At 35.8% G+C, this 12,249-nt stretch overlaps 1 protein-coding gene across 9 annotated transcripts; it reads right to left on the reverse strand.

Moving 5' to 3' along the window:
- Positions 1 to 3,201: 3,201 nt before the first annotated feature.
- On the reverse strand, positions 3,202 to 12,197 carry LOC110894373 (polynucleotide 3'-phosphatase ZDP). Of its 9 annotated transcripts, none has more exons than XM_035980843.1 (16): positions 11,678 to 12,197; positions 11,330 to 11,582; positions 8,476 to 8,535; positions 7,590 to 7,655; positions 7,434 to 7,487; positions 7,120 to 7,323; positions 6,832 to 6,891; positions 5,901 to 5,954; positions 5,530 to 5,607; positions 5,168 to 5,224; positions 4,997 to 5,073; positions 4,193 to 4,274; positions 3,977 to 4,093; positions 3,768 to 3,889; positions 3,565 to 3,634; positions 3,314 to 3,478 (listed from the first exon to the last, which is right to left on the reverse strand). In XM_035980843.1, the coding sequence occupies exons 2-16, from the start codon at positions 11,555 to 11,557 to the stop codon at positions 3,431 to 3,433; spliced, it is 1,377 nt and encodes a 458-aa protein (XP_035836736.1). In that variant the 5' UTR covers positions 11,558 to 11,582; positions 11,678 to 12,197; the 3' UTR covers positions 3,314 to 3,430. The 9 variants fall into 9 exon arrangements, with proteins under 9 accessions (XP_021997285.1, XP_035836736.1, XP_035836737.1 ...); XM_035980844.1 differs by lacking the exon at positions 11,678 to 12,197 and adding an exon at positions 9,572 to 9,735 and having other exon boundaries at positions 11,330 to 11,344; XM_022141593.2 differs by having other exon boundaries at positions 3,202 to 3,478; positions 11,330 to 12,197.
- Positions 12,198 to 12,249: the final 52 nt, after the last annotated feature.

A 12,249-nucleotide genomic window follows, 5' to 3' on the forward strand; every position in this document is an offset into this window, starting at 1 on the left:
GTTTAACGCCCTGAGTCCTTAAACGCTATTATAACTATTTGAGGCCAAATTACTAACTCAGATAGATTTTCTCAGTTAACTTTTTTAAATGACCAAAATACCCTTTTATATCAAAAAACGTATTTACTCTTATTATTATAATTACATTACATATACATACAAACACAGAACAATTTGTATCTCTCTTCCTCATCCCTCTCTCTTCCTTATCTCTCTCACAACCACTGCCACCATCACCGTGGTTTCACCCTCGACCCCTATTGCTCAAACACCACAACTCACCATCTTTTCACGTACCACAAGCACCCGCCCCACTGCCACCACCATCCCACTGCCGCCAACCACCTGTTGCCACATCTGAATCACCAGCCCCCCATATCTGAATCACCACCGCCCCCCAAATCCCCAAAATCATATCTATAATCTTTCACATCCCCAAAATCTTAAATCTGAATCACATCCCCAAAAAAAATTCTGATTTGAAAAACAAACTTCAATAGCAGATTTGATAAAAGTAGTTCATCAAATCTACTGATTTGAACCTTTTGAGTTTAAATGCAGGAAAAACGAGATTTGATAGTGACGACAGTGGAACTCACCGGTGGTTAGGGTTTCAGTGGCGTTAGGGTTTGGCTTTGATGGTGATGACGGTGGTTAACTTACTGGTGGTTGTTCGACCTCTAATGCTAATGGTGATGCAGTGAAGTCGGACTGTCGAAGGTGGTGCGGTGGTGGTAATGGTGGTACAGTGGTGGTGTGGTTGATGCGATGGTGGTGATGGTTGTACAATGGTGGTGATGGTGATGGGGTTGGTGTGATGATGGTGGTGGTGTGGTTGGTGCGGTGGTGGTGGTGATGGTAGTGCGAAGGTGGTGCAGTGGGGGTGTGATGGTCGAGGGTGCTAGTATGTCTATATATATATATATATATATATATATATATATAGAGAGAGAGAGAGAGAGAGAGAGAGCGAGTGAAGTGTGAGTGTGTGAAATGTGTGTATAATTAGTTTTATATATAATACTAAAATATTATGTATTAATGACTTGTTCATTATACTTTTTTGCATATAACAGTTGTATTTTGTGTATAGATGACTAAATTGCCCTTGTAGCTAACAGACTTGGTGGATGGAGTTAAAAAATTGGACTGAAATGGTTAAAGAAAAGTGGTTATAGGGACTCAGAGTATTAAACATTTTAATTTTGAACTCAAATGGGTAAAACCCCTAAAACATAAGGACTCAAAAAGTAATTTTCTCAAATTTGTTTGTTCGTCCATATTTGGAGGCTTGAACCTTGGTCTTCATTTTGCATGCATTTTCTTTTCAATAATTTTCCAAATTCATTACTTTTTCTAACCAACTAGGTTTAAAGAAGTTCGTCGCGTTGCGACGAATTTCTTTTGTTATTTAGTCTGTGTTTACATGTGTTTTGAAATCACTACAAGCGTGTTGTGAATGGAACTGCTGACAAGAATAAAAAGAAAATGTAGAAAAAAACACTAAAAGATAACCGAAAGAAAATCAACCAAAAAAGTTGTATGATAACGATGTTGTTCGTATGAAACCCATGGTCAGAGATGAGCAAATTATTTTGGGTACCGATACCAAATTTGCAGAATCCAAAGATCTTAAGTACCAATTCGGTACCGACTTTTGGCGTTCTGGTACCGGTTCACTGCCGTTTTTTACCTTCAATGTGGATTGTGTCAAGAATCACCTGCAAGGAATAATATCCCCCCCCCCCCCAACTCAGTAATAGTTGTATACCTGGAATGCTGAACTATTATGAAAGCTTAAGTTATAAGAAGTTCAAAAGTCCTATATGCTGATTAAAGGTGGAAAATGGGTGGGTTAGATAACGAATAAAACAAGTCAGGTTGATACCTCATATTGGAAGCTTGTATTGGCTACGCAAAACAAAACCAGCTTGTACAACGGGCTTCTCTTAAATTTATCTCATAAATTTTACCCAACATGTTTGTCGTTTGGATGAATGAGTCGGTTTAGTCTAAACGGTTCAGGTGAGTTTCGGTTTAAAGCGCAACCACCTTTAGTTAAACGGGTGTGTTCAGTCCACGGTTGCTCAGTTTACTTTTATAATAGAAAAAATACTATAGGTCATGACTTAAACCAATCTAGGATTTTACATCGGCATCTAAAAGATAAAAAAAATAAGCATCAAATTATATAGATTAAACATAATTATTTTACATACATCAACATGACGTGTGTTTGGGTTCGACACGTCAACCCATGAACACACCCCATTTAACATCTCTTGTTCTAGACTTGAAACGGACATAGATTATACAGAAAGGGCTGAACATCATGAAGTGTTTCTGGACCTCCTAAGATGGAAAAAAAAACATTCCAACTTTATCCTATTGGATGTGTATGAACCTTTTAGCATATGCGGTTGGATAAAGAAAATAAACACTTTGCTATATATATAGTTATAACTAACAATTTCAAATCTTCAAAGACCTTAAAGAAAACAACAATATAAAAAAACTTCTCCGTATCAAAAAAATGGATGGAACATGTATATATTCAGCTAGTGATCATATCACAAAACTGTTTTATGCTTGAACATAGAAAACTTGCTACAAATAAGTGAATATTTATGAAGTGAATTGCATAGCATAGATGTGTGGACATGTGTATAAAACACAACCACATATTCCATTTTTTTTGGAAAACACCCAAGGCTAAGGGTACAAGTAATCCAAGCCCAAAATTGTTGCCAATTTATATGTTTTAATATATTTATGGAATTTAAATTTATTCAAGTATATCGATTTAACATATTTATGGAAATTTAAATTTATTCAACTATATCGATTAGGCCATGTGTAGTCATAAAACCCTTTGTGGGGTGTTACGCGACAAATGACGAAACTCGTAACAGAGGGGTTTTATGGGATTTTATATCACAAGTGGGTGTAGTGGGGTTATATATGTATGGGGCTTTGTATATATGTATGTATATATATATATATATGTGTGAGAGTGGGGCTTCATGGGCAACGCCGTTATGAATTTAGCGAGGAGGAGGGATTTTTCACCCATAGCGCCGGCCATAGTGGTGTGGCCAGGCGCTATGGGGAGCCATGGAGGATTCCGGCGGTATATACCGCCCCACTACGTGTATAGTCTTAATACTTCCTCTAAATCAATGATGGTTAGTAGTATAAAAATAACACAAATTCTCTTCTCTGTTTTTCAGTATATAGTCAAATTTTAAAATGTCTGCCAATGACTTTCGGTTACTTGCGTGTGAAGTATTGTTCCATTAGTACACCATCAAGGAGAAGAAGCAAGCTTTTGATTAAACCAAGAAGTGAAAGTGTGAAACCATCATAGGTTACTTAAGTAGAGATATCAGAGCAAATCAAAAGAACAAAATAGTAGGCTTGTGTTCCTTCTTCATGCATCAAAGTATTCCTCAGGAAGGTGAAACTTCAATCCAATTTTCTGCAACCATAAACATATTACTTAATCAAAAACCGAAAAAACAAAATATTATACAAAAAAACTCGAACATGATGTGTATTAATTACCTCTGCAAACTTCTTGTCAGCATCACTATGATCATCTTTTCTTCCAGCAGCATCACCAACATAAAATGACCTTATAAGAAATGTTACAAACCACTCGTTAATATCTGAGAAGAAAATTTATTCCTTAACGGTATTATATGTGATCATACAGAGGGACCCGGTATTTTGGTATTATATGACGTTACGAAAGGAAAGGACAATACTGGTCCATATCGATTGGAATTCCAGAGTTAAAATGTTGTTCCATGACGCGCCACATTCCAGGTTGTGGTTTGCGAAAAGGGTCCACCTCTTGACCTTTACTTACACCACAAGCAATAAAAACCTGTACAGAAGTTTCTCAAGGGTTAATTATATCAAAGTAAAAAACTTATATACACGGTGAAAGTGTCGAAACAGATTGACAACCTACCTGAATTGGGACATTTACGAGCTTGATGAAAGCGTAAAGTCTTCCAATTTTAGAATCCACAGCTACCTGACGTTTGTTCTTCCAGCGCTCGATATTTGATTCATTGGTGAAGATAACCTGCTCAACGATGTTGGTAAGTTTACACACACCTAAGTACATAACGGGTTCTCCCAGTCAATAAAAATAAAAAGATAAAGAGAAAGGGAAGTTGCGAACCAGTTTGTAGCCATCATTATACAAGCTCTGCAACTTCTTTGGTATTGAAGCGTACATAAGAGACCACGCGTTTGCACCTACTCTGTAATTATAGAGAAATGTTGGTTATACATAAACCAAATATGCACACCATAGAGTAGGTCTGTAAATGAACTGAACGTTCATGAACTGTTCGTGAACTTGTTCGGCAAGAAGTTGGTTTATGTTTGTTTATCTAATAAACGAACGAACATGGACACACGTTTTGTTCGTTCATTTATGTTCGTGAACGTCTATTTATGTTCGTTAATTTACATTTGTTTATGTTCGTTCATTTATGTTTGTTCGTTTATTTTCGTTTCAATTTAAATACATAAGTAGTTATATTTATATAAATATTAAACATAAAATGAATTTTCCTAACTACTTGTAGATATGGGCTTTCTAGTAAAGTGTTTTCCATTGGAATTTATCATAATTAATCACTAATTTATAAAAAAAAAATTACTTTATGTTCGTTTATGTTTAGTCAATTATGTTCATTTACGTTTGTTCAGTTATGTTCATTTGTGTTGTATATCGTTTATTAAATTATGTCCGTTTAAGTTAGTTTATGTTTGTTTACGTTCGTGAACTGTTCGTTTGGGTATTAAACGAACAAACATAAACGAACACGAACATACCCATTTTCTTAATAGACGAACATGAACAAAAAAATGTGTTCAATTATATGTTCGTGTTCGGTTATAGTTAAATGAACGAACACGAACATGCCCTGTTCGTGTATGTTCGGTTCATTTGCAGGCTTACCATACTTGCAAGTACCTTTGAACTGATGTTTTTGCAAGACATCCATCGAAATCAAAGGCAGCAATTTTTTTTGAATCGTGGAGGCCGTCATCCTACATATTATATGATTGATTAATGCCAAAGCATATCATGGTGTTGACTTATAAACGTTAAAAAGTCTCATATAAATAGAAGTAAAGAACTCACCCGTTCAAGATATATGATAGTCTGGAATGCCTTCCATTTCGGTTGTAATGTCGCACCCTAATAAAAAGAAACGGTCATAGGTATCAAGTCAAAACCGCAAGTCTTCATGTATGGGTTGGATTGGCCCAAAACACTTGTCAAATATGTTGACAAGAATTGTAATACTCATAATTAACCGAATACTTTGTAGAAAATAATTTGGAAGGTTTTATGCATTAAGAAAACACTTTGAATGACTTTCGCTCTTTTTCCTATTAAGCTAGTTAAGATGACATTTAGAAAATAATAAAGGATAAAAATAAAATTAAAAAAACAAGTTGAGTCGTGAAAATTGATTATAAATCGTTGACTGGTGATCTTACCTTATAATTGTCCTTGACATCGCTAACTGCATAGGAGGCTATCTCAGATCCAATGGCCTCGTCTGGTGAACCAGATATCTAAAAGTAGAAGGTTTAAAGCTATCATTACGATTTATATGAGACTTTTTGAAAAGAACAAAATAGCTAGAAAGTCGGGTAAAGATTGTGGTCTGAATTAAGTGTATGCCTAAGATGATTTTTTTGTTTTCAAGTTAAAAATAAACAAATTATTCTTGCTATACAACTTCCAAATGAATTTAAAGTGAATTTTGAAAGGTGTAGAAAGCTTGAAAATTTGAAGCTCAGATGTGAGAAATTCAACAGTCAAAATACTTTAAAGTTTATACTTATTCAGTTGGTGATCTTTATACCTTTTCACTCTTCTGATCCGATTCCTGTAGCTCAGTTTCACCATCTTCATTCGACTGTAACCAGCCAGAACACGCCAATTATGTTATAGTCTATACTCATTCGATCTGTGTGTGAACAATGTTGCCTTATAGTCTACAGCTCATGTTAAAAAAGAAGTTATACCTTTATGAAATTTTAGAAATGAAACTAGTTAAAAATAAACAACTTGAGGTTCCCACCGGCGCTCTGCAGCGGGTTCAAACGTAGATAAAAATAAACAAGTTACGACGGGCCAGTCTATGTGAAGATAAAAAACCATGCCGCAACAGTATTCAAAAGTCACGGAAAATTTATCCGTACAGTTCGTTACGGTATTGCTCATTATAACCACAAAAGCGAATATATGTGACGGGCTGTAATTCAAATAACCTACTTATGACGATACATACGAGAAAATTAAAAAAAAATTAGTTGAGAAAAAACTAAAAAGAAACCACATAAAATAAGTAAAAGGAAAAAAACTAAAAGTTGAGGGTCTCAATAGTAACTATAATAAATTGTAAAGGTAAAAAATGAAAATTAAAAAAAAAAAGAGTTAATTACTGTTTTCGTCCATGTGGTTTGTCAAAAATCACTATTTCAGTCCATTAGTTATCTTCTTCTGTAGCAATTTAATATAAAAAAAATGCTTAATGTTAAAACTTCTTTTGAAATAAGAGAAAAACCAATGTTTTATGGTTCATAAAGAAAAAAGTTATTTTCACACTCAAATCTTCAAATGCGGAGTTTTTTTAAAATTAATTTCAAAGAAAGCTCTGCATAGACTCTGTAGTAAGCGACAATGTTCGACATCTCTGAAGCATATAATAGAGTAAACTCAAAGAAACTACCTAATGACGCGCAAATAATGCATTCAGTATAATTATATAAGTAGCTTGTAATAAGCAGTACCTTCTTACAAGATTGATCCTGTTCAGCCACCAGTTTCTTCAACTTTTCTTGATCACCGCTCTGAACGACAAAAAAGAAGATACAACTCAAACATATGATCAAATTATGTACTGAATTTCCTAATCAAAACTTTAATAATTAATAGTTCACACTTTTGAACAGAAAAAAGAATAACAACAACAGCAACAATAAGTTCTAAAACTGAGAAAGTACCGACTTAATGAGAAAAAAGTGATGAATGTAAACAAATTAATAGCTACAAAGATGAACAGAACCCAATGAGTTCACCTTTAAATCTGCAAACCCTTTGATTGATTCTGCTGAAACCAGGTCTGCATCTACAGGAAAGAAGCAGTCTAAGTGATGCCATTTGGTATTTTCAAAACCGCGTGAGTCCCAGCTACTCAATCCCATTCTTAAGGATTTGGATTCGATCTTCTCAGAGCATTTCTTGCATGACGATCTTCCTGACTTTGCATACTCTGCAACAATCTTGATACAAGTAGAAGAAGACCATGCGAAAGTACAGTTATTCTACTGAAAAACTTATAGTTAAATAAAAATGATTGCTACAAATAAACATCTATAGCATAACACAATACCTTTTCGTTTGTAACATTCTTTTTTTCTTGACCAATTTCCTCATTTTCATGAGTCTATAAACACAAAGCAGAATCACATGAATGTCATCAGTTTCATCAAGATACTAAAAATGAAAAAAAAAAAAAAAAAAAACAATAAGACTTATACGGTTATACCACATGATCTACCTTTAGCTTCTTTGTATCCCTTTTGTCTGTCTCAGTCTCTACATCTCCTTCTCTCTGTCTCAACAATAACAGTTAACTCGTCAGACAAGAAGTAAAAAAATAATAATGCAACATTGCAAAACATCACTAGTTACAGCATTGCCTATAACACGATTCACATGTTAATTACAGGCTTCTAAGTCATGTGAAAATCAATAAAGAAATATAACGTAAAAGGCCTCTTTTGGTTTTAGTTGAAAAGTGTCAATACAATCCTAAATGATGATGCTATTTCAACAAATTGTTACCAAGACATAGGGCATGCCCACGAGCAGGAAAACTTTGACATCGTGTTACCAACTTACCATATCCATCAAATCAAGCTTTAAACGACTTACTATCAAATGCTATGTTGTCAAAAGCGCTCTCAAGGCGCGCGCAGCCTTAGCGTTGTGCCCTGAAAGATGTCCTTTCAGGTGAACCAGAAGCAGATTCAGGCCAATTCTAGCCAAATTCCGGCTAAAAAATCATCTGAAACCCCTAAATAAGCCTGAAATCAACCAAAAAGAGCCTAAAATAGCCCTAAACAAGCCTAAAACATGTCTAAAACCCCTAAAATGGTATTTTAAACAAGCCTAAAACATGTCTAAAACCCCTAAAAATGGTATTTTATACTATGTGCTATGGGCTTTTGACAACATAAATCTAATAATTACAAATCTCTCGTGTTTGAAATAATGGTGAGCTAAATTCAGCATTCGCACACGTAAAAAAGAAACCAGAAGGTTCTGCTTCTCAACACTGTTCTTCCCACATTCAAAAGTCACAAATGTTTTTCAAAGCTCATATGCATCTATGTGTAGACACAGTACAACCAGATTAAATAACCAAATACCTTTGTAGAAGACTGATCCCCTTCACTCGCCATCTGCTTCAACTTGTCCTGATCACTTTCCTGAACAGCAGAGGTAACAATAATCAGATCAAAACCAAACAATACACAACATCCTTGTGCTTTTCGAATCACAGTAAAAACAAACACGAAAACTGGAATACTATTTCGTTTTATAAATCATAAAACTAGGTGTGTGAACAAGCCGAGCGCAGCAGCTCATTCAGATGTTCAATTTCTAAGCTCAAAACTCAGCTAGTGAATAGTTTTGCAAGCTCGGACACAGCTTTTTATCATTCATTTGTTAATGTTAATGTTAATTTATATTTTTATCATAATTTTAAAAATAATGATTCTTATTATACAAATATATCAGTAATCTATTTATATAAAAGGCTCATTTACCCTCACAAGCTTAATTTTATGATCATCTAAGCTCGGCTCGATTTAAGCTTTTAGTGAGCCAATCTAGCTCACTAGCAGCTAGTATTGTAATCGAGCCGAGCAAGGCTCGAGCTTGAACCTAAAAGCTAGGCTCGGCTCATTTATTTTTTCAAGCTGAAAGGTCTAGCTCGGGCTCGGCTCGTAAAAACTGCAAGCCAACTCAATCGAGTTGGCTCGTTTATTGTTATTAAGTTTTTCTACAACTATTAATAACATAAAAATAAAAATTTTAAAAATTAACACACATTTCTAGAAAAATATATATATGTATATACACATACATACGAGCCACAAAGCCGAGCCATGAGCTGAGCACCCCTGGCTCAAGCTCGCCTCGAATACAAAACGAGTTGGCTCGGCTCGAAAACAAAATGAGATTTTTCGAGAGCCGCAAGTTTTTTGTACTAGCTAGCTCGTTTACACTCGTAGGGGGTATTTGGCTAAGCTTTTCCACACCTCCTTATAACTTATTGACTTTTACAAAACGCTAATAAGGAGAGAAGGTGCTTGGCAAACCCATAAGGACTTTTTAAAATGACTTTTTGTATAGGAAGAAAAAGTCAGTTTGAAGAAGTGAGGGTCTCGTGACTTTTTGAGCTGCTTATAACTTTTTAAAAACAAAATTACCAAATTACCCCACATAATAATGCCCTACACATATCGCTGCTGTTTCTTTTCTCCACGGCCCCAACATCACTCCACAGCAGCGAGTTCTTCACGCCAGTTCCGGCTCCCAGACATCGCTTTCACATCCTCTGCTACTTGTTCCGCTAAGGTCAGATTGTTTGTTTGATTGATTTGTTCCGGCTGCTGCTGTTTCTGCCATTGTTTGTTTAATTTGTTGATTGTTTGAATATTACATTCATGACTCCCTGGTAGATCGTTTCAATTTGGGGGGTTTTGAAATGTGTCATCAAGCTAGCTCAGGTGGTGTAGATGGACCAACTCAACTTTTTAACAAGTTCAGTTTGCCGCTCTCATCTACGGGTCATAAACAATGTAGTCATTGTTTCATATGTGAATTTTTTTCAACATTTTACTTCTTTAAAATCTTTACACAAACTGACAAGGACGGAATATTAAAAAAGACTTTAAATTGTCTAAGTGCTAAGTTCAGTCGATTTCGTTCTCTTCTCCTTCACTGATCCCACACCGTTCTTCAGGTCTGTTTCGTTACCTTTTTTTGGCTGTTTATGTTGTATCTTGCAGTTTACATTCTCCGTTTTTTAGGGTGTAGTTGATTTTTGTGCCTGCTGGTACTTTAATTTGGTTTGCTTTGTAGGGGCCATGTAGTCAACTTTCGTCAGTAGCATACTCTTGAATAGCCCAAATCTGATAGTTGGTGTTGTGGTTGTCGGATACCCGCTAGCCATTATCTCCATGTACAACCTAAAAGGTCTATTTTACAACATTTTGATGCACAAAAAGTCGCAATGTGCGCTAGGTGCGTGCCTAGCTGCGCTTTAAGTCGTTTTTTGTGCGCCTTTTGCGTCTCAACATCATCTTTTGTGTATATTGCGTCTTACTTATACAAAAACAAAGGAACTTCCGCCTTAGGTCACCTTTCGCTTATTAGACACACCTCGTAAACACTTTTTAAAACTAACGTATAGTAGAAAAAGAAAACTAACTATTTTCATATGTATTTTCCTATAATATATTAGTCTTGGTTAATTCGACCCGAAAGAGTTAAAATATTTTTGCTGAAAATCGTTTTCCTTCATCAGCGAATATAAGCTGCAAGACACAGCATAGAGCAACAAAAATCAACATAGATACCAGCGAAAGAGTTCAGTTAATTCGACCCATTTTCTAATGCTTTAGCAGCCCATGGCCTGCATTTTAAAAAGTTCAGTTGGTCCATCTGAGTTACCTGATCCAAAAGGGATGATATGCGGTTCAGGTAGTGTGGATGGACTAGCTGCAATTTTTAAATAGTTCAGTTGGCTGCTTTCGTCTAAGTCCACTGCGGGTCATAAACACGCAACATTTAATGCGATATGATCATTGTCTTATATGTGAATTTTTTTCAAAATTTTACTTCTTTAAACATTTTATTAGGAAGGGAAGAGAAACAAAAAAGCTAATCCAAACACTTATTAAAAAAAACAACTTAATAACTTATAAAAGAATGTCCCATTTAGTCATTTATATGAATAAGCTAAGCCAAACACTTTTTAAAAAAACCAATTTATTGACTTATTGGCTTTTCCCACCCCCGTACACTAATCCAAACACTTTTTTAAAAATATTTTTTCAAAAAAAAAATCATAACTAAATAAGTCATTTTAACAAAAAGTTCCTTTTGAGTTAATAAGCTTAGCCAAACAAGCCCGTACATAAAACTAAATAGTGCATTGTATAAAGAATAACAAAACCCTAACCAAACAAAATCTAACTCAAAAAACCCTACCGTGAGTTGAGAAAACCCTTCGATATCGGTTTCAGAAACCGAAACGGAATCCAAAGAAGAGAAGCAACCGAAGTGATGCCATTTGACGCTGTCAAATCCCCTCGGGTCCCGAATCTTCAACCCTAACCTCAGAGACTTGGAATCGATCTTCTCGGAGCATTTCTTGCATGACGATTTGCCTGATTTTGCGTACTCTGCGACGATCTGCGGTGAAGAAGACGATGACATTGCGTAGAAATTGAATCGTATGGACCTAGGGTTTTTATGGAAGAATATGATGCAATAATTAAAGGCTAAGAACATATAATGGAGTTGAGAGTACAGTTCAGAGAATATAGGGTTTTGTGCCTGTGTTGTGACGACCGTGATTAACGTTTTCCCGCCATTCTGGAGAAGTGTATCCCTGTACAACAAGAATTATCGCAAAACGGTTGGGTAGGGTCGGGTGGGGTAACCGGTTAAAACGGGTTCGGGTCTTATTTTGAGGATCGGTTTTCTTCCGGGTCGAAACAGGTCTGGGTCGGAAATGGCTCGAGTATACTTGGCAAACGAGTCGGGTTGGGTTGTTTTGGTTCGGGTCATGGGTTAAAACGGGTCCGGGTCGAAACAGGCGAGTAAAAAAAAAGGTTGTTTGGGTTCAGGTCGGAACGGGTTTCAGGTTTTTTTTCGAGTTTTGAGTTATTTCCATCCTGACCGGGTAGATTTGGATGAAACCAGGACATGGAGTGTATAATGTGGCCAAGTGAAGTTAGGTTGGGTGAGGTGGGGGTGGGGTACATGTTTCTAAAAGACGAATACCAACGAATGGTAGGTTTAGGTTATATAAATATCTTCTTTGGTTCGGCCCACTCGTGTAGCCTCTCCACTTTTCATTTGTCCCCACAAAAGGCCATTGGCCAATATCCTTTTCCAAATTTATA

This window comes from Helianthus annuus, chromosome 12, assembly GCF_002127325.2.
Source record: "Helianthus annuus cultivar XRQ/B chromosome 12, HanXRQr2.0-SUNRISE, whole genome shotgun sequence".
Classification (NCBI taxonomy): Eukaryota; Viridiplantae; Streptophyta; class Magnoliopsida; order Asterales; family Asteraceae; genus Helianthus; species Helianthus annuus.